This window comes from Montipora capricornis, chromosome 3, assembly GCF_036669925.1.
Source record: "Montipora capricornis isolate CH-2021 chromosome 3, ASM3666992v2, whole genome shotgun sequence".
NCBI lineage: Eukaryota > Metazoa > Cnidaria > Anthozoa > Scleractinia > Acroporidae > Montipora > Montipora capricornis.
The window spans coordinates 42,008,704-42,031,203 of record NC_090885.1 but is presented as its reverse complement, the minus strand read 5'-3'; the positions used below and the strand labels follow the sequence as shown (position 1 = coordinate 42,031,203).

The 22,500-nt window shown below is 40.0% G+C and overlaps 2 protein-coding genes across 2 annotated transcripts; both read right to left on the bottom strand.

Annotated features, from left to right (window-relative positions):
* Positions 1 to 6,818: 6,818 nt before the first annotated feature.
* Positions 6,819 to 7,893, bottom strand: LOC138040302 (uncharacterized). The gene is made up of 2 exons (XM_068886053.1): positions 7,480 to 7,893; positions 6,819 to 7,070 (listed from the first exon to the last, which is right to left on the bottom strand). Exons 1-2 carry the CDS (start codon positions 7,891 to 7,893, stop codon positions 6,819 to 6,821), a joined length of 666 nt encoding a protein of 221 aa, XP_068742154.1.
* A 1,197-nt stretch (positions 7,894 to 9,090) lies between these two features.
* LOC138040301 (uncharacterized) lies at positions 9,091 to 10,058 on the bottom strand. Its single transcript, XM_068886052.1, has 2 exons — positions 9,485 to 10,058; positions 9,091 to 9,419 (listed from the first exon to the last, which is right to left on the bottom strand). Exons 1-2 carry the CDS (start codon positions 10,056 to 10,058, stop codon positions 9,091 to 9,093), a joined length of 903 nt encoding a protein of 300 aa, XP_068742153.1.
* Between the last annotated feature and the right edge of the window lie 12,442 nt (positions 10,059 to 22,500).

The following is a 22,500-nucleotide window of genomic DNA, read 5'->3' as shown; positions in this document are numbered from 1 at the left end:
TACAACTTACCGCTCAAATAAAAACAAAAGCAAAAAACGCAACGTCTACAGCGCGCGCTGACTTTATATGAAACCAAAGTCCACATTGAGATCACCAGGCTGTAGGGTGCGGTGCCTGAAAATCATCCCGGCCTAAAAACTACGTCTGTCTGTGGCATCCCTGAAACCCGAACGGATTACAGAGACCAGCATGTCCTGAGGAAGCAAAATGGCGTCCAACAGGAAGATCGGAGTCTGGCAGCCTTGTGGAGCGTAGATGTTGCCTGTAATGCAGTGAGCGCTGTAAATTTTGCGTATTTGAGACTTACGTTGCACGTGCATTTTTCAGTTGCTTTCAAACCACTGATGAAGAGCGAGTACCCTCGAAACGTTTGGTTCTCATTTAAAATTCTTGCCATGAATGGGTGCAAATTTGAACTTTCATTTTACATTCATCCGCATTATTGCAGAGCACAGTTTCTTCGAATTTTTGTTACCATCAACAGCGGAATCTGAATCTGCAGCTACTCTTAATACAGTGGAACAGAGTCATCATGGATACACTTAAAATAATGTCAAAGGAGTAAGATATTACTTAATGACAGTTTCTGAAAGCTACTAAATTATAAACATGCTTTTGTTTTAGGTTTGGCACGTCTCTGTGGTATTAAAAATGTTGGACCTGACACCTCTTTTTAGGTGTTCTTACAAATGAAATTTTTAGGTGTTCTTACAAATGAAAGTTGTGCTCTTATGATACAAATTAGATATTATTTGCCTATAAAATCGTGAATATTCTGTGAATTGCCGAGATTAAAAGACAAAATGGTAAATGGTTTGAAAACAGGAGTCATATCAAATTGTATGCAAAATTCATCAAATGTGTTGTGTCTTCTTTTCCAGACCGTTTGAATGTAGACAACAAACGGCCATCATGGCGGACCGAGCACAACGCGGGCCGATGTAACCTTCCTTTGAAACATGTTGTCGTTCTCCAACAATAAGAAGGTAATTATAGAACACCATTCCATGACACTGGAAAGCAGTAATAACAGGCAGCTCAGGCGGGAGAATCGAAATACCAAGCAGAAATCATTCCGTCGGCTATTTTGTTTCAGTGCGATTAAGTGCAGTTCAGGTTGCAGGTTAAACTTGCAGGTCATTGTTTTGCCGTAACTGAAACAACCTAACCCTTTACAAAATGCTAACCTTAGACTTAAATATTATCTCAAGCATAGTGTTTAGGTCTAATGTTAACATTAGTAAAAGCTAAGGTGAAACAATGACCTGTAACCTGAAACCTGCAGTTGACACTCCCCACCGGGTGGTTGGGGAACCCTCACCCTATAAAATTTTGCTTGTAAACCGCGGCTATCTCTGTTTAACTCTCCTGCTAGGGCAAACCTAGCTTTAGGGTTATCCTACTTCTTTGTTAACAGGGCCTTAGCTGTTGCAAAGCACTACGTTTAAGTGAACAGGACCATTGGTTTTCGTAGGGCTTATTGAATAGATGACGATTTATTCTGTGGATATCAGTATACATTTAAGCTTACATATGCAACGAGATTGTTCGTGTTCCAAACAAATTTACCTCGACAATTACAAGCGTTTCAATGATTGGTTCTTAATTTATAATGACCCACTGACCCAATTTGGTTAAGGCTCTCCTAATTTTGCCAAGAGAAAACTTTGCATTTTCCGATTATGTTAAGTTTCGATTTAACCTAAAGGTACTCAAGGTCTGATTAACATAATTAGAATTTGAGTCGACTCGAATTAAGGTCTCGGTAAAGGCAAATTTGGGCGTCGCGCTCAAATTTTTTGTTTTTGCAAATCTTTAATCGGTGGGCTGTGAAGTATATTTTCCCGCCAAAAGAATTCTGAAAATTTTTTAGAACCGCTTAAATCGCTTTTCTTTGTTTCCCGCTATAATCTACGCGCGAAAAATGATTGACTTATATACCTTATTCCAAAATGGCTGTCGTTTTAGCATTCTTATGTTTGCTTGCAAATTAGCCCTTGTTGCCTCGTTCTTAAGCTGAAAATTAACCACGCGTGAAAGGATTGGGTATCAATTGACAGCCTTCACGTGCGATCTGATAGCACGTGCCCGAACGCTGATTGGTTCAGCATAATTGTCTTTCAAGTAGGGGGCGGAGTTGTTCAGGCGACCGTGAACTGAAGGCGAAATCTTTAAGCTCCATTTCGCTAGGGGTTCATTTTGACGCCAGAATTACAACTCCTCCTCTTGAAAAACCGAACATCTCATACATACAAAAAATTTCGCATTACAGCCCGCCATACTGCTTTTCTCCGTTTTCGAGCCGTTCTCGCAATTTTGTATATTCCGGCGTTTGTCTTGCGCATGTCCTTTAGCATGAAACTGGGGAGTTATGGGTAAAATATAAATAAGCATAATTCTTGAATTAGATTCGGCACATGTAAATTTCGGGGTTTAAATCAATAAGCCATTTTCGAAATATCAAATATTAGGTTCAGCTTGATAGTGAAGCAGCGAGGACAAAAACAATAGAAACACGTTGGAATGAATGTGAAAAATACTTACATATCATTCATTTTCCTTTTTCTTTGTCCTCTAAACCTCTCTTTCAAGCTGAATATTTTAATACATCGAAAAAGGCCTATTCGACTGAAGTCGTATTTGATTCAAATATGTCGAATTTAATTGATTTAAACGTCGCATTTTACATGCACTTAATTCCGCAATTCGGTGCATGTAAAATGCAACGTTTAAACCAGGCCTTAGCAAGGCACATGAGGCCTTGCTAATCCATGCATAAGGAACATTAATCCCGGACGAATTGAAATACTATCAGTCATCTTGATTTTGCTATCTTTAGAAATGGTCGAAATAGGTTACACCTTTTTCCCTGTTCTTTCGCATTGGATCATCATGCTACGCACTTTAAACTACGTAATTTCAACGAGCTTCCGTTTATTGCGTGTCTGTTTGTTTTCGCGCTGCTGCGTAAAAATCCTCGAGAATTTCAGTTGTTGAGTGCCTCCGGTTCAGTACGTATTAGCTTTTAATATTTTGGTAGTGGCTTTTTTTCTGCTGCTTGAGACCGTGACCTCCCAGCTTTTAGTCAGTTGTTTGTGCTTCGTTGGGTGTTTGGTTTTGTTTTTCCTTTAAAATTCCACTACGTCTTTTGCAACAAACTGGTCACATGACTGATAATTGATAAACTTAGGGAAAGATTGTATGACCATTTAAAGATTCGAAAACTCCATACTTTGTTTACGAACGGAAAGCTTTTGCCCTCCTGCGTAATTTCTCATAATTACGTGCCACAAACAAATCTCATTTTCCTATTTTTACCATGGGTCAAATAAGCGAGAATAAATGTGCAAGGGTGGAAATTTCAGACTTTCATATTTCGAAGGAAGAATTTTAAAGCGGTTTGAAAACGTAGAAAAAATTCAAGGATATGTATGAAAAACATTGAAGCGTGAATGGGTGGCAAAGCGTCCTTTTGCCATAAAAATCCTTACAAATTCATTCAACTGTAACAACACCAGTTTAAACTCTGCTCTTTTAATTTTCATGAAAAGAGCAAAATCATGAAGAAAAGGTCACGTGACGAATTGTTGCCTGAGGCTCATTAAAATGTGGTAACTCAAATCTGTTCGCCGTTTTGTTTTGAGACACTCGAAAGGAACTGACAAATTCACCATACTAGGGCATTTAAAGAACCTGTAGTTGAGTATGTAAACATCTTCGAGCCAGAAAAACAAACTTGTGAACACACGCAAAAAAGAATGCCGCGAACACAAAAATAAGTGGAATGAGAAGGATACCTCCGCTTACATGAGTATTATACAGAGGAAGTGTGCGGAGCTGTAGTAGGTTTACAGAATTAGGAATATCGACTGGACATCTATGTTCATGACAGCAGCCTTTGACACGGAGTTTAATTTACTTTCCCCATGCATAATCGCACGACCGTATCGTACAATTCCTGATTATTTTCAGGGATACCCAATGACCGGATAAAATTTGTCGGAACCTAAAATGGTTTCCACACCTCTTTAAAACTGAGCTCGTTTAATAAATTTGTGGCTGCCCTACAAAATATTTCTTTGTTTGGATGTGCTTGGGGAACTTCAGATCCATAAAAATTTCTAGGTGGTCAAGTTTTTTGCTTCATGCGAAAGTTCAAGCATTCGTGACGGGTCTGATAAACAACATTACGTAGTGCCTTTTTTCATCCCGACATTTTTAAGAGACGTTTGCTTATTGATTAAAATATAATTTTCAAACTCTGGCGAATATGATTTAAGTTATAAATCATCAAATTTTATGCTATGTCCAGTATAACAGTTGACTATAACTCAGATCAGTGAAAATTCTAGCGTTCTTCATAGTGGTTTCGAAACTCTACGCACTCGTCTGACGCACTCGTCAGACTCTTAATGCAACGCAGTGCATCATAATCTCGAAAGGCTGAGCTCGAATATTCGAGAATTCTAGTCCACCTCTTTTCCAAACAGATATTTTCCGAAACTACTAGTTGGATGCCCCTGAATTTTGAAAGTTCTGGAAATTTCACGAGCCTTTACCATAAAATCACGAGCTGTACTCAAGGCCGTGTTATTTCCTATGCTAATGCTACTAAACTATTGTCTCGCTGCTATCTTAGAATATGAAAACCAGCAGCTTGAATGCGGAAGAAAAACCATTTGGGACGAAAACATCAACACTAGTGCTTACCGGAGGCAAAAGAAATAAAGATCACGAAGGCTGTGAGAAGATAACGTTCCTTCATTTGTTGTAGTAGGCGCTCAGTTGAGAACTGCAAGTTTTACTGGCACAGTTATTTCACTGTCAAAAAGGAAGTGGCAATATTGGCTCTCGTCTTGCGTTCACTAGCCGTACTACCGATTCTGCCTGATCATCACTTACTTATTAATTTTCAAAGGTAATGAACCCTCACTCAAGCAGCATCATTATACAAAGCAATAAGGAGGTTAACTATCAATAGAGTTATTTCAGTAGAGTTATGCTTAGAGTTAACAACTCCCAAAATAGATTTATCATACTTGCTACTATTGCGACCATATGGAAACTTCCAAAATCCTGAATTCACGATTTTGGAATTCAAGATTTTGGTCTGCCAAAATCCTGAATTCAAGAATTTGGAATTCAAGATTTTGGTCTGCCAAAATCCTGAATTCAAGAATTTGGAATTCAAGATTTTGGTCTGCCAAAATCCTGAATTCAAGATTTTGGAAGTCCAAAATCTTGAATTCAGGATTTTGGCAGTCCAAAATCTTGAATTCAGGATTTTGGCAGTCCAAAATCGTGAATTCAGGATTTTTGGAAACTTAACTCTAACTCTACGACACAACTAATCAGTGATCGCTTCTGGCAATTCTTGTTTTCAATAAAACCTGGATCTAGAAAATGCAAAACTCCATAAAAATCACCTTTTTGATTTGCAATTTACACACAAAACGAAAAATACTAAGGCTTTTTTGTCGATCTCACTTGAGTTTAAAAAAGCTTAAATATGTCACTTTTTTCAAATAAAGTGGGTCTTTTTTAGGGATTTCTCTCTGATGTTGCTGAAGTTAATTTTCTCAAGTTATCGCTTTATTTCGCTTTTTGCGAAAACGTCACTGACGAGAAATTTCTCGAGTATTTTCAGCTTTTGCATGTTTCAGTCAAAATAGAAAAATGTCGACTTTTTTCCGCTTTCTCTGTGTGACCTCCTCGATTGACAGCTGTCAGAAAACGGTGAGAAACTCAGAACAGAACGTTGTCGTCTTCTGTGCTTCTGTGGAGGTGAAGATGGCGAACTGCGTCAAGATTAAGGTAGATGAAAAGGTGATGAGGTTTAAGCCTTTCACTTTAACGGTGGGAAACGTTGCTATGATTTCCAAACTTGAAAGAAAGAAAGAAAGAAACAAACAAACAAACTATGAATTTCGTTCCAGTCCAAACAAACACCATTAAAGCTTTCATTAAACTTTAAATGAGCTGTCGGTGGAGTGACAAAACCAGAGACCAACTCCCTATAAACCTTCTTAAAGGTCGCCTCAATGATCGAGACTTCCTGGTTATTGAGCAAAAGTTGAATTTGGTCCTGAATAACAAAAGGACTCTTGTTCAAGTATCTATTTATTTTCAGCGACTGTCGCCACGGTGCAGGGATTGCATCAACTAAGGACATCAAATCAAAAATATCTTTTGGAGAAAAATTCACCCCGCTTTGATTACATTGAGAAATAAATTGGTTTTTCTCTGTTACTAAATCGCCTATTTTGATTATTCCTTTACTAACAAAGCTTTGATTGAAGACTGATTTATTATTAATACATATAAATTTATTGTTCCAAAGAACAGTGTTGGAAATTTGTTCGTGCGAAAGCTCAAGTACATTGTTATCGGTGGCTGCGGAGCAATGCGAAAAACACTCAAAACATTCCCTGTAATACATCGGGAGGTTTATCGGTAGCTTTTTTATGTCAAAGTTGCAACAGAGGATGAACTTCCCCCCGACCTGTTTCAAATAGTGAAATAAAATAGGGGTTACCTTTTGCCCTGAACTGAGAACTTGAGAAAGGTCTGATCTTCTACTTGAATCTTACATTTTTCAACAGGGTTGGTTGAAACTTCAACATCCAGAGGAGACTCTTTTTCATTGCTTCCTGTTTAGACTGCACTTTAGCATATACAGATGGAAACACCGCCCCCAGGGGAGTTTTAAGCATGCGGCCCATTAATAGCTGGCATGGTGGCAGACCCGTGGTGCTATGGGGGGTGGTATCCTGTCTCAAGAGGATGCCAGCAATTTTGATTGTTAAACTACCAGATTTCATTTGTTAAGTTTAGCTTTGAATGTCTGAACAGCACGCTCGGCCAGCCCATTTGAGGCTGGATGAAATGGAGCACTTGTAATGTGCGTTATGCTGTTCCTATTGCAGAAATTTGCAAATTGTTCACTTGTAAAACAAGAACCATTGTCTGATACTAGGGTATCAGGCACACTATGTGTGGCGAACATGTGGCGTAGTCCCTCAATAGTGGCTTCTGAAGTTGCAGTGTGAGTGACTGCTATTTCCACCCACTTAGAGAAAGCATCCACCACAATCAGATACATCCTACCAAAACGTGGCCAAGCATAATCCACATGCACCCTTGACCACGGGGATTTGGGTACTCCCAGGGATGCAAAACTGTTTTAGGTGGTGCATTACGGGATTCCTGGCATGATTCACAAGATTTAACCATTTTCTCCAGGTCTGTATCTAAACCTGGCCACCATACCAAACTTCTAGCTACTGCTTTCATGAGTGTAATGCCCGGGTGGGTGCACCCGGGTGGGTGATTTGCACACGCTTTTTAGGTGGCACCACTACCCTGCACCCCCAAAGTATGCATCCTCCCTCAACACTTAACTCATCCTTTCTACTGAAAAATGGTATTATTTCTGGGGAACAGCCAGAGGGCCACCCTGTCGGGATATAGTGCCTCACCTTTGCTAGCACAGGGTCTCCGCTATTGCCTTCCTTAATCTGTTGGAAAGTTACAGGACCCTTGTCAATAGTTTCCATAAGGTGTATAATGTCACCTGGAATTGGAGTGTCTTTGGGGGCCTTAGGTAGGGGTAGCCTACTGAGGCCATCTGCATGACCATTTTCCTGTCCAGATTTATGTTTCATGGTGTAATTATATGCTTGGAGCATAATAGCCCATCTTAAGATTCGAGGGGAGGCTCTTTCAGGTAGAGATTTGGTCTCGCCAAACAATCCCAATAGTGGTTTGTGGTCAGTATAAACAACGGAGTGTTTTCCATAGACATACTGTGCAAGGGCTTCCCTATCTATTTGACTGTTGTTTTTTTCAGCATAAGGATCTGGAGGCCATAACAACCGGACGCTCTGTGCCATCAGGCATGATGTGGTGCAAAACAGCCCCAACCCCCTTAGGAGAGGCATCACAGGTTACTACCATTTCCCTGTTGGGGTCATAATGAGTTAGCACCCCTGCTGACTGTATAAGGGATTTCACTTCAGAGAAGGCAATTTACTTTTCCTTTCCCCATTGGAATGGTACTCCCTTCCGCAACAAATGGTGATTGGGTTCTAGAGTTTCGGACAAGTTGGGTAAACATTTCCTATAGAAATTTACATGTCCCAGGCAGGCCTGCACTTCTGGGGTGTTTGAGGGCCGGGGCATTTCCAGAATAGCCTGGATTTTCTCCTGCAATGGTTCAATGCCCCTGCCAGATATCTTATGCCCTAGATAGACAATGGAAGAATTGGCATTTCTTTTCCCTAAGTTTCAGGCCTGCCTTTTGCAGCCTATTAAGGACTTCATACAAATTCTGCTTGTGATCAGCTGTTGTCTTCCCTGTGATGAGAATATCATCAAGGAAAACCAGGACATTGGGAATCCCTGCCAAAATTGATTTAATTGACCGTTGAAAAATGGATGGGGCACTCTTGATTCCATAGGGAATGCGCCTATATTGGAACAAACCTTTATGAGTGTTGTTGGTCGTGTATTTACGCGCGTCTTCATTTAGTTCAACTTGTGCATATGCCTCAGACATGTCTAATTTGGAGAAAACAGTCCCCCCTGCCAATGCCGCAAACATATCCCCAACCCTGGGGAGTGGGTGACGATCCAAGTAAAGACACCTTATTAACTGTGGTTTTATAATTGCCATAGAGACTAATATTCCCATTGGCTTTACGCACTGGGACGAACTGGGATGCCCATTCAGAGAACTGGACGGGTTCTATTACTCCCAAATTCTCAAGTCGGCCTAGCTCTGCGTCCAGAAGCTCTTTCTCAGTAAATGGGATGGGTCTTGCTTTTTGGTAAATTGGCACTGTGCCTTCCTTGATTGACATGTATTTTGGCCTTAACCCACTCTAACTTTCCCAACCCTGGTTCAAAAAGTCATGGGGAAATCGCTGACGGGATGTGGGTTGTTATCAAAATTAGACTTAATAGCATGTACCTGACAAGATTCCATGATTTCTGTCCAGTCTAGCTTAAGCTTACTGAGGAGGTCTCTACCAAGCAAAGTAGGACCTTCATGATCTACCACTAACACATTGTTCCTAGCTACTTGTCCCTTATATGTAAACTGTCCTAGGAATGGTCTCCTTGGTGTAGGTCTCCTTGATGGTCTCCTTGGTGTAGCTACGCACAGGCTTACGATTGGGTTCCAGCTTGATATTGTTCCCAGTTGTCTTTTGCAAGTTATCAAACTCCTTCCTGCTCATTACTGTGCATGATGCACCAGTGTCTACTTCCATCTTGATGGGTTTACCTTGACACAAACGTTCCACCACATATGGGGCAAACGTCTTCGGTCCTTCATCGGTGCAAAATACTGTGTAGCAATCCCCCTCACATGACACTTCCTCAGCCGTGCCACTGGGTTCAACCTCAATGTTTTTGACTAGTTTGGAGAAGCATTTAGCACTCGTATGGCCCCTGAAGCCGCAACGGGCGCACGTTAAGTACTGTTTCCGCTTGCAATCTCTAGCAAAATGCGGACCACCACATCTGCTGCATTCCAACTTCTTGGTGGAATAGTTCTTCTTGCGGTGTTTTTCTCAAATTTTAGAACTTCTCCCTCGGGATCTACCGGGTGAACCGTGTCCAGGGGCTGTGTGGGTTCTGGGTTGAGTGATCTGACGTTCAGGTTTGCTTTCTCCAATGTCAGTTTATCCTCCTTGATTTCAAAGAATCGCCTCTGGGTTTGTACGTCTTTGAGACCATTGACGAGTTTGTCTCTCAGCATTTCATTCAAGTTCGTGAATTGGTAGTGTTCACTGAGTTTCCGAAGTTCAACCAAGAAGTCTGCAATCGACTGGCCAGGCTTTCGTGCACAGTCGAAGAAATCCGATCTTGCGAAGATATAGTTGGGTTTCGGCGATAGGTGATCTTTTACCCTTTTACAAATATTTTCCAGTGTAGTGGTTTCAGCTTTAAGGTCCTCCTGGCCAAAGAGGTTTCTGATGAGCTTGAACGTGTCATTACCAACTGAAGCAAGAAGGATTGCCTTCTTTTGCTTTCCGTCGATCTGTGATCGCATTGGCGCTGAAATAATACTCCATTTGTTCACAGTATTCGGTCCAACCCTGTCCTGTGGAATTCAAGTCGAATTCACTTAGTTTTCCATAAGTATTTTGAGCCATGTTTTCGCTCGTCCCCTGTTGTATTCTGAGGTAGAGAGTTGAACGCTAGTTCGCGACTAGATAAACAACCACACTTGATGCCATGTTGATTAACCACAAAAACAGACCACGAGGTCTGAACCCTTTATTCAACTGCGCATGCGTGACATGTATGTAACACTTGGGAATTTTTTGTGAGCCCCTCCATGTGGCTCGAGATCACAATCTGTCGGTTCCCGAATCTTCGTTTGAGTAATTCTACTGCCTTTTCGTAGTTAGTGCATGTCAGGGCGAGACCAGCGACGACGCTTTGGGCGATGCCTGTTAGAAGCGACTTTAGATAGTTGGAATTTATCCACTCCAGACAAGTTTGAATCCTTATGAACTGCTGACTCGAAAGATTCCCAAAAGGGATACCACTCGATGGAGTTTCCGTGAAATTTCTTCAGCTCGAGCTTGGGAAGCTTTGCGTGCGTGTGAGCTGTCTGTAGGTGACCTTGAGCAGTTCCCGTGCTTTCCAAAGAGTTCAATTGCTGATTTTTTCCTTGTGATTCCTGCGCGGTAAGTGCAGATTCTAAAGCCACCATACAGTCCTGAATAACACTTATTAGCTCAAAGCTCTCAGAAACATCAGAATCGATCCTTGAGACATCCTCCAACAGCTCAACAATCTCACGATCCAAAACTTGAAGCTCCGAACACTTTGTTTCAAGAGAGGTACGAAGAAGTTTCATCTTCAGCAATTGTTTTTTGCACAAAATTTCGATGACTGTCGCAAAACTTTATCAGATTCTTTAATTTCTTCTTCTCGGCCATACCTTGATTCCCACGAGCCATTAAAAACAAGTGAAACTGCACGCAACACGAATTCGACGATGATTTAAGTCCAGATTTTCTGATTTTTCGAGCGAAATCCGTCCCGGGTCTCGGCACCAAATGTACAAGAACCGTACGCAATAAGACAACTTCGTATGTAGAAACAAGAGGCTCTAAGTAGCCTATACTCATACGCTGCCAGGTTATTTGTACTTTTGTTGGCAGTATAATAATAATAATAATAATAATAATAATAATAATAATAATAATAATAATAATAATAATAACTTTATTGTACACCACAAAAAAGGTATATAGGTGTTACAAGAATCTATTTGAGAGAAGTTGCTCTTTATAGTGTGAGTTCATTGACCTATACTTTTCATCTTTATTTGAAAGAGTCTGTTTTTATCGATGGGTCCATAGACCTGTACTTTTCAAAACAATTTGAAGGAAGTTCTTATTTTTTCTCTGGGTCCACTGGGCTGTAAATTTCTCTCCTCTTTCTTCCAGTTTGCTGCAATTTCTGAAGTAGATTTATGCTTTCTTATTATTTTTTTCCTTTCTATATTTGATAATTCACATAAACATCTAAGAAGTGCAATCTCATAGTTTGTTTCAAAACAATTAAATTTACTTTGAATAATAGAACAAAAGAGATCAGTAACAGAATCTACATTTGAAAATACTTTTGTTACATTTTTTGGTTCAGATCAGAACCATGCATTGTATACAAAAACGTGGTAACTCATCTTTTGCTTTGCATGCCACTGAAAAACACAACTAATGCAGTAGCTAGAAATTAATCACATCAAAAAGCCTGTGCTGCTTTCCTTATTATCCAAAATTGCAGGTTTAAGCTGTTGTTTACTGGGAACCACATTACAAGATAAATTTCCCTGACATCTTGCTCTATGAATAACTTTTGCATGGCCAGAGGCCTACGTCTAATTTCTTTCGAAAATCAGAAATAAAACATATTTTGCTGGAATAACATTTCTGATAAATTGCTCTTCCATTCTCAATGTTACTATAAACTGTTTGAGAGGTGCAATAGTTACAAGACTTTTGAGGTGGAAAAACAAATGGAATAAAATGACACAGCAGAACATTCTTTGCAAGAACAAAGATAAACATCATTTAAGTGCTCCTAGGGTCTAAAATTTTGGTTTCGAACATATAATGAATGAACAATGCTTCCACTGTTGCTTTACATTTTAATAATGTTAACACATTTTAATCTCATAAGTAACAGATGTTTGTGCACATATATTCTGAAAATGTTGTACCAAATTCATTGATGAATCTATTTCAATAGAAGTACATGTTGCAAATGGGTCCCATACCTAATAAAACTTTGCCATGAGAATAAAAAATTTTACACCTCCCATTAGGCAGACAGTATATTGCTACTGTATGTGTAAAGTTCAAGTGTTAAAATGTATGCATGATAATTATCCATGAGCAAAGAATCAAAGGCAGCTAACATTGATATAACATAAGGAAAGTCTGAAATTATAGGAAGTGCACTATTTAGCAGAGATAGACTATTGATCGAGTTACGAGTTGAGTTGAGTTTGAGTTGAGTTTGAGTTGAGTTTGAGTTAAGATTGGGTTAATATTGAGTTACGGTTTTTTTTTTTTTGCATTTTTGGCACTTAAATCTATTAAATATTAAGTAGAAGACACTGAGAAGACCATCAAACACCGTTTTCGTGAAGTGCACAGGTGTATATTTGCGAAATGGTTTTAAACCGATCAAAACAATCTTAAAATTTCATGCACGGCAGTATTCTTGTTTAACACTTTACCAGTTTCAGCACTTGGACTCCTTCGATTTGATTACTGCCTGTTTTGCTGTTATGTGGTCTCATCGATCAGTAGTCCCTTCAGAAGATTATTCCAAGCCGACCACATGGCTGATGAAAAGACCAGACCACAACACCGTACTCTTTTCGACTAGTGTGTGCGATCTTTAATATCCCACAGTTTATGAACGCTGAAGGTTGTGAGACGGGACCTGCGATTTATAGTCCTTACTCGCGAAGATTTGAAAGTCTAACCATTTGCGGATGTTATTACAAAGGCAGCACTTTCTCCTCAATTATTTTAAGACCCTGAGTGTTGCGGGTCTGGCCGGAGTCGAACTCACGATCTCCTGCATAACAAAACTGATCCACCGGCGCGCGGTTGTTCCTTTTAGCGATCAAGTCTATCGACGCAGAAAAGATGTCTTCTTGTAAGGCTAAGGATGGGATTTACTGTTAAGCCAGCTTATAGCCCTGGCAGCTAAACGATGAAACGTACCGTTTGTCGTTCAGCAGCGTGGTTTTCGTGATCGGCTACCAGACAAAACGTTATCGGAACTTGTGAGCTGCAGGAGTGTTTATGTAAAATATCGAATCCGGAACCTGGAACGCGTTTTTTCCCTTACTGATCCTAGCCTTTGAAGAGAAGTGCCTTTGTCAGTTTTCATTTATGTACTTGCAAAAACAAAAGAAACCGTTCACGAAAAACCAAAATTAATTGACAAGTAAATCAATAAACAATGAGTAATAGCTGTAAACTGCTTTATGCAGTTTGAAGAAGGGGTTGTATTTTGGGTTGGTGTCACCATCTTTTTGGCTGGGATTGTAGCTAGACAACTAGACGTCATAGCGGACCGAAGAAGGGATTGACGTGCATTTAATTTCATAACTTACAGTTTAAGTTACCACTCAATAGCACTTAAAAGAAAAATGTAATACCATCAAGGCCAGGCGAGACTTTCAACATCTTGTGTCTTTCAACTTTGCAGTGAAATGGTTTTCCGACATGTGTGACTAGGTCAAACATTTTCATTTATTTAAATGCTCGGCTCGTTTAACTGCCAACATTACAAAATTTCGGTGATTAGCAAACGTAACACTCGTGTTGACGGATTGATTTTTAGAATTTCAGCGGTTATGAGCAAAAAGCGTAATGCTGGCTCACTTCGCCAAATGTTGCGGCGTGTTGATCGACCATGATGCCGGAGGTCAAATACGGTTCATCGTAGCCGCCGGGCCGGCTGTAACTGGCTTAACAATACAACCCATGTATCCCTCTAAGAAGACATCGTTTTGACGTCGATAGACTTAACAGCAGCAACCAGAATGATGCCGTGAAAGGTGTAATAATTATAAGATTGTTTTGATCATTGGAAAGCCATGGCATTTTGCCAAATTTTATGCAAATATATCTTTCAACGCGAAGAAAACAGTTTTCGAAGTGACTTGTACTGAATATTTACTACTTTTAATTCCGAAAAACGCCAAAAACTGTAACTCAATCTTAACTCAAACTTAACTCAAACTCAACTCAAACTCAAACTCAACTCAAACTCAACTCAACTCGTAACTCGATGAATAGCCGATCCCTATTTAGCAAACCACTATAACTATCACTGTATGTCAACTGATAATTAATTTAGTTTAAGTTATAACCATAACAGGCAAATCTGTCAAAAATAGGAGTCCCTGTTTGCATGATTGTGACAAAGCTGAATACATATTATTCCCAATGTTTATAATTTGAACCAAGTCAGCTGAAGAGGTTATTGGATTCCTGAACTTTTAAACAAGTGCCGACGGAGACATTGCCACACGTTGTGTGCCTGCATTTGCCGTACCAAATACTTCAACATTACCTTGACTGTATGGTGCGGCAATAGTTTTAGTTGGATCAACAATTCCTGGACCTGGGTTGTTTGTACGTCATTTGCGAGTCGAATTACTCAGGAATGTAAAAGCGATACAAATAGATCTTTGTAAAGCCACAGATGGTAACTTGTTACAAAACGTTTCAATACTGGCAAATAAATGGCCTCTAAGTAAAACAAAAGTAATACAGAAAACCAGAATTTCCCCTTGAAGCATCCACTAAATTCCTTTGCCACCAAATAAACAGAATGCATATCAACGACTAGTCTGTATTGTTGAAAGAATTCCCCATTTTGACTTCGTCGCATCCCCATACTGACAATAACAGTAGTTCTAAGAACAGTTCAGATTGCTAAAAGTCGGATCAGTTTTTCTCAGGTATTCTCAGTTTCGCTCAAAGCTGCTCTAAGGTTCTCAAAGATCACTAGGAGCTGAGATGACCGACATGTTGATGGGGATCAGTTTGAATGACCTTTATGTCGATCCCCGCTCTCGTGCAAAGTGTTTATTTGTAAAACAAATTAGAAAAAATATATATCTAATTTTGTCTTTAATGTCAACAACTTACCTTTGGCTCCACAATCGAAAAAGATTTATCATGTAACAGCTCGATCCGAACGACCCGGGCCGTACGACCACGACAACAATCACAAAGTTTGAACAGTCAGCATGCGATGATTCGGGCGCGACCATGCACATCCAAGAGAAAATGACACATCTTAAGGGCTAGACTTTCAAAAGTCTTTCGTCTCGTGTAGATTCGCGTCCGAAAAATCACGCTTCGCTCGCCAAAACATTTTCTCCCATTTTCTCTCTTTCAAGTCTACTTAAGGCCTTGAAAAATGAGAGGGATGGTTGATTTCTTCAAACACGCACTGTTTATTTTGTCATGCAAAATGGACTGATATTCCAAGCATACATACATTTTAAGACTCTAATACTTCTTTTCAAGTCTTTCTATTAATTTTTCTCACTCAACAATACATTTTTCAGCAGCTATTAACTGTTTTGAAAAATCCCCTACCCCCCTCCCCACGTAAAGTTACAGTCATGTAAATGTATGCCAGCATAAATTTCCATGCACTAATGTTACACGGAAAACAAGAAACGGAGGGCATTTTATACCTCATGCGCTTACTGCGCATGAGTAATAAGAAATCACATTTCTTTCAAGACTATTTTCAAGATCAAATCGAAGAACAACGCAAGAGTTCAATGTTCAGTTCGTTGTGGGTCAAAAAATGTGCGACCATGTGATGTAGTCGGATCCAGTTTTTCACAATTTCCATCACTTGATAAAGCTTCTGTGATGGAATCGAAAACGTATGATCTCTATCGTTAAGTTGTATGTTTCGACGCGAATACGTTGCCATTCTCAGTCCTAGGGGTAATAGTAATACATATTTTTAATACCTGTCTGACATTTCATAAAAATTGTGAAGAGAAGTTACATACCGATCAATCCTGGGAGTCAAGTGTTAAATGAAACACGTTTCTTTAATTTGGGGAAAATCTAGAATTTAATTCTTACATTCTCCGTATGAGTGTAAACGCGATGCTGAAGCTCTCTGATGAGTCGTGTGATCTCTTAGGAAGATTCGCCATGCATATCCTTACAGTGCGACGCGCCGAAGTTTTTTAAAAGTTATACGCCAATCAGGGTGTGCGAATTTGATTGACAGTCACCCCTCCTTGCAAAGTTCGCCCGGTTGAAAGTTGAACACCGTTGCACGCGGTTGTTGATTTGACGTATTTACCCGTAGTTGTCATATGTGAAAGTTTGTTGGGATCAAGGCAATGTGTTTATTCTTAACTTGTCTATCTTAGGTTCTTAGCGTTTAGAAGCTAAAATTGTCCTTTATGAGGAAACGCTGTAAACGAAGTCTAGTGACAGACGTAGACAACAAAACAAGGTCACGCAAAAAAATTGAACATAGATTGGTAAACATTAATTTTGATTATACATTGTACTGGTGACACGTGCTTCCAGAATTTGTGAAGGGGTGGGAATCGACTGTCTCCTCCTTGTTCTGCCCCATGCCGTGCCATGGGCATGGAAGAAATGGGACTGATAAATTGTTCGAGTATTTTTTAGGACGAACTTTCAGTTAGTCCACTCCATACTTTACCTACCGGTTCTATACTAGTAAATTGTTAAAACAATTAACCTCCTCTGTCCCCTTCATTGCTACTACACATACAGAATTGGACAGAGGTCTTTCAGTATTAAGGCACTGACCTTGAGGTCAACTAATCTCGTACCCAGATCTCACTCTGTTACTGGAAATGTGAGCTCTGGTAAAGTTCGACAGTACACCATTTTTCATTGGCTACTAAAAAAAGGTTGCAGCAATGCAATCTACGCTCCGATTCGCTTATTTCGCGGGGAATTTAGTGAAGGTTTGGTTTTCGCAAGCTCGTGTGCTGTTTTGAATAAATGCCAGTTGTGTGGAGGAAAGTTTTGTTTTTTCCGACGCCGGAAAGCTTTACATTTGAGGAAGATCATTTTAAAAATTTGCGACATTTGTGTATATGGTACCGACGAAAGCCCCACGTACCCTCGAATAAAGTTCTGCGTAGCTACAGTCTGTGACAAAATTCGTTGGAACAGTCCACGACTATACAGATCTGAAGCTTTCGCAGCTCACTCTCCCCTCACAATGTTGTTTTAACGCCAGTTTCTGAGCCCAATTGTCAAAACAACATTGTAGGAGGGCAAGGTATTGTAAAGTGTTTCAACAATTTTGTCCGGGACTGTATTTTTGAGGAACTTCAGTTATGAAAAGAATTGGCGGGAAATATGCTACATTTTAGGAGAAGGAAACCCTTTCTAGCGGCCTAGAGTGTGATGTTGCGCCACATTTGTGATAAATTCGACAATAAATGAAACATACATCATGTTCAGGTTTCTTTGAATTTGGTTGGTTGTTTCTCGTTAAAAAAAAAACGCTATTTCATAGAAGGTTGACTGTGGCTGAGCATGTTCTGCTTGGGAATGACCTTAACCAGGATGAATTTGCAGAGGCCGTTCGAGTTTTGTTCCGTGAAGGAAAATATCGTAATATCTTGTTAACGGGGGTTGCTGGTTGCGGCAGAACACTTTATAATTCCTCTAAACTCTGTTTTCGAGCCGTTTTGTAATCCTGGTACGACCACGATCGCTTTGGTTGATACTGTAAGTACAGACAGCGATGAAGCGATTTTCTCAAATGACGTTCGTTGGTGTCCCTAAATTAACGCACGGCACGATTTTTCACTTCTTTTGGCAGGTCACAAAGTGCATTTACCTAGACTCAAAACACATTCCGCACGGGATGTTGACTTTTCACCCGATTCTCCAATATTTTGCACCAGCAAGGAAGAGTTCACCTTTGTTAGATGCGCGATCGCTGGTCGAAAGTCTTTTCATTCATTTCATGCGGCACAAATTCCCGAAAAGGAACAACAGTGTATTTCCCCATGCTCCCGTTGTATTCGGCCTTGATCTTCTCACAAAGTTAATTAGCGTGCATCTGTAATTCAACGAGTCACCAACGAGTCACCATTTTTAAGAAGCGCTTTCAGGAGAAATGTAGCGCATTTTAGCTACTTTACGAAGAGAAAACCTTTGAATGCGAGATAAAACAAATACGCTCGAGCCCTTGTCACGCTATCACTGGCAGCAAGAAAAACCATATTTCAGATCATGACTCTCTTCTTAGCTAAATCTAAACAATTTCGCTTATTTTATCATTGTCCATATATAACAAATGAAATTCGAACACTGTACATCAAACTCAGTTACGAATAAAAAAGTTACGCAGCGCTATCGTACCGGTTATGAAGGCGACTGCAAAGTTGTGTCACTTATGACCCTGTCAGCACGTCCTGTAAATAGTTTAAATTCCTCACAAATACAGTCTGTGACAAACTTCGTTGGAACAGTCCACGACTATACAGATCTGAAGCTTTTGCAGCTCACTCTTCCCTCACAATGTTGTTTTAACGCCAGTTTCTGAGCCCAATTGTCAAAACAACATTGTAGGAGGGCAAGGTATTGTAAAGTGTTTCAACAATTTTGTGCGGGACTGTAGCTACGCGGTACGCAGAAACTAATAAATTCAAGTTGAATTATGTAATTTATTCAAAACAGTATTTCTTGTTCTTAAAGCGTGACTCGCGAATTAAGTAGTGATCAATTGGTTAGAGTAACTACATTTTTCACGAGATCGTGTCAAGAAAATAGCGCTCGTTGCAATGATTAGGTCTAAGCACTCTTTAACATTTTCGCTTTCAATTTACAGTTTTGTTAACTACACTTTTCACGAGATTGTGTGAAGAAAATAGCACTCGTTTAATAATTAAGCCTAAGCGCTCGTTTCAGTGATTCTGCAGTTGCTCCGAAAATTAAACAATCTCGACCGTTCAAAAACAATCGCCTGTAGCGCTTCTTTCTTTTTGGGCTTAAGTTTAAGGTTTCCTTGACTTCCTTGTTCACTACCCAAAAGAATCTCTTCAGGAATACTCTCGAAATCCATGTTTATTCCGCAAAATCACCCAAAATCACAACAGAGAGTACGAACATGCGCAGTGATAGAAAAGCCCGTATTTCGGGCCTCGCTGGCACTGAGCATGCTCGAAATCGAACTTTACCAGATCTCATTTCCGTATGACCGTGGGAGATCTGGGTACGAGATTAATAGTCAACTGGTTTGCCTCCGGCCAGTTGGGATTCTTAACAGTTGTCCTTGATGTTCTGTTCAGTTGTGCGTCGTCGTTATGCTTGGAGATGTTAGCCCTTAGGCTACTCTGAAAGTCGAGCTAAAATAAAGTTTCTACGTAAAAGAAAGCAAAGAATGAGATTTGAGAAAATGAAGAACAAAAACTAGATTGCTCGCTGTCCCTTCTGAGTTAGTCGAACCACCCGCCTCGGGCACGCAAGCATGGTGATAGAATGTGACCTGTGCTTTAGATCCGCCGCTTGCTTTCTTGCATAACAAAACTTTCTTTTCTCCGAAAACTTACTTGAGCTTTTTGCAACTAAGTTCTGCACAAGGGCATAAGTGAAATTCGAACGACGCGAGTATATTTTCTGTTCCGTCCGATCGATTAGAGAACAACTTTTGCATTTCACGTGAAATTCCATGTGTAGAACACAAAAACCACATTGCCGTGACTGAAACGTCCCAAATCCTCTGGCCACAAAAATCAAATGCATGCCAAATGATGACAAGGCCTATACTACCACCTGTTCCCTAATACACATTTGGAAAGGCGCCCAGATTTTGGGAGCTACGTGATCAGCCGCAACCAGAGTCGCTTTCCTCAACCACAAAGGAGGCAAAGAAGACAGACCCTGGAAACGAGGTTGCTGTCAACGGATCTTTGATCCTTGATGACGGGACCTTTTACCTTCACACCTACTTCAACATTACTAAAAGAAAAGGACGCTAATCACTATTAGTATCACCCAACTACATGTAGTGGACTAATGCAAATCCTACATTTTTGATTGGCTACGCTACGCTACTAGAGGACTATTAGTAACAGTCCTCGAGTAGCGAAAAGCGTGACGCTTTCTTTCGTTTAATTCCCAATTAAATATTTCTTTAACTTGCATTTGCTAACTTTATTATTGCTTTTTCTGTCCAACTAGCTGGGTGATACTAAAACAATTAAACCCTTCGCCCTCAAGGGCCACTATTGACGGCTATTGACCCGTAGCCCTTGGAGTTGCGGGCTACGGGTCTAATTGTTAATTAATAGGCACGTCCTTTCCCTTCTTAGCAAATTGATGGCACATAAAAGAACGTCTTGCGATAACATTGAATCACCCCTGATGAAGACAGTGGAGTTAGGAAGGTATCGAAACCTTGGGTCTTTGAACCGTAAATTTCTAAGCTACATTCAAATTTATTCAAACGAGATTAGAATGAAGCTATGTCTGATTGTCAACGTGGTCGCAATGTGAACTGACCGAGAAGGTGTGAAGTAAATTTAAGCACCTATGACGGAATCGCAGGTATCGACAGTTGATACAGTCAATCATTCAATCAACTTTATTTAAAGCACGGTAAATGGCTCAGCAAGCGGGTTTTCAGACATGCCGTGTAACAATTACAAGATATAAATGTTAAAACGACTATATCTAGGTTTAACTTAACGCTACAAATTTTTAATGTCAAGGAAGGTTAAACAATAGTAGTAATTAGTAACAATCATAACTTACTACATAATAATACGAAACAAGCCATGTAAAAATGTGCCTTAGCAATGTGAAATGTGTCCTAGGATATCGCACGTTTAAAGCTTGCAAGATCTCTCATCTCACGTATTTGATTTGACAGTTGGTTCCAAGCCATTGCACCTCGATAAGCGAAAAAACGTTGAATAAAATTCGTTTTAGGTAGCGGTAACTGGGAGGTCATATTTCGAACCCCTCAAGTTTATTTGTGAACTTCAGAGTTTCTATGAAGATGCTCCTAAAGATACGTGGAACAATTATTTTTGAATACGTTAAACATCGTAATTAACAAGTGCCTTTTCTCTCTTCCTTCTAAGTTAGACCACTCCAAAGTGGTAAGTTGCAAGCTTTAAGTCAGGGGTTCTGTCGGATATGCTTCCATTTTGATCCTTATGCTGGAGGTCATGATCAGTCCGATTTAAACATGCCTAAAATGATTTTTTGAAAAATTGCAGTTTTCTCTACGATTAACCCACAAACTTCCCCCCCCCCCCCCCCCAAAAAAAAAAAAAAAACTTACCGATGCACGCGAATCAAACTGGGCTTAGTTAGCGGTTTCTTGGTAGTTCTTAAATGCCTCTAAAATATCGCGCTGTGCTAAATAGAGAAGGACTTAATTACGATTGTTGATATGAGCACCCATTACACAACTAAAAGCGATATCATACGTCAAATTTACAAATTGCATGCGAAAGTAAACTCGAAGGAATGCTACTACAGAGTGCTCATGCATCATTCATGAAGAACAATGGCCACACAGACAACATAGTAAAAACGAAACACCAATTCGCCAAAGACAAGGGCGAGCTATCTTAACCCAACACATCGATCAGAGGAAATATCACTCTTGAGTAACATGGTGTTCACGACATGAAAGAGCCACTTATTAAAAAACAACCCTAGGCAAGGACATCGTATCGCTCATTAAACATTGCAATTTGATTTTTACTTTGGTGTGTTTTAAGCAATAACTTTAAGAGGATTTCATTTTGTGATATAGTACGCGAATGGGCACTGTACTTCAGTCATGCGTGAATGCCATGTTAAGATTGTATGGGCAATTCTAAAAGACCAAAACAGGAACCCATGACCCGGAGCCTACAGCTCCCATACTGGGCTTATGTAACGGCATTTTTACAGACCGATCTATTTTTGGACTATCTTTTCCGGAAAAAAACAAAGGCAGTTCCGGTTCGGTGACCCTATGACGTCAGCTTAATTTCTTGTGATTGGTCATCGGGCTTCTGTGGGAGTCTCATTCGCGGGAAATTCAATCTAGAAATAAATCGGTCTGTGAAAACGCCGTTACACGAACACAGTAGAGTTGTAGGCTCCTGGTCATGGGTTCCTGACCAAAGTAAACTTACGTTTTCCAGGAATGGTAATCCTGATTTCAAACTCAGGATCGGTGAAATATGTACCACTATACATACTTGTCTCAATCTAAATTATGATTAGTTCTTAACACACAAAGAATTCTTGCTGGCACTGTATCACAGTTAGAGAGAATAAGTTATTGAATTCAAACGCTGAGATGCATTTTGCCCCCTGCGTGGTTTAAAACCTTGGCTGCTATTGCTAATATGATAACCAATTGGTCTGCCATCTACCACTTCCTCTCCCCTCCCCTCCCCTCCCCCT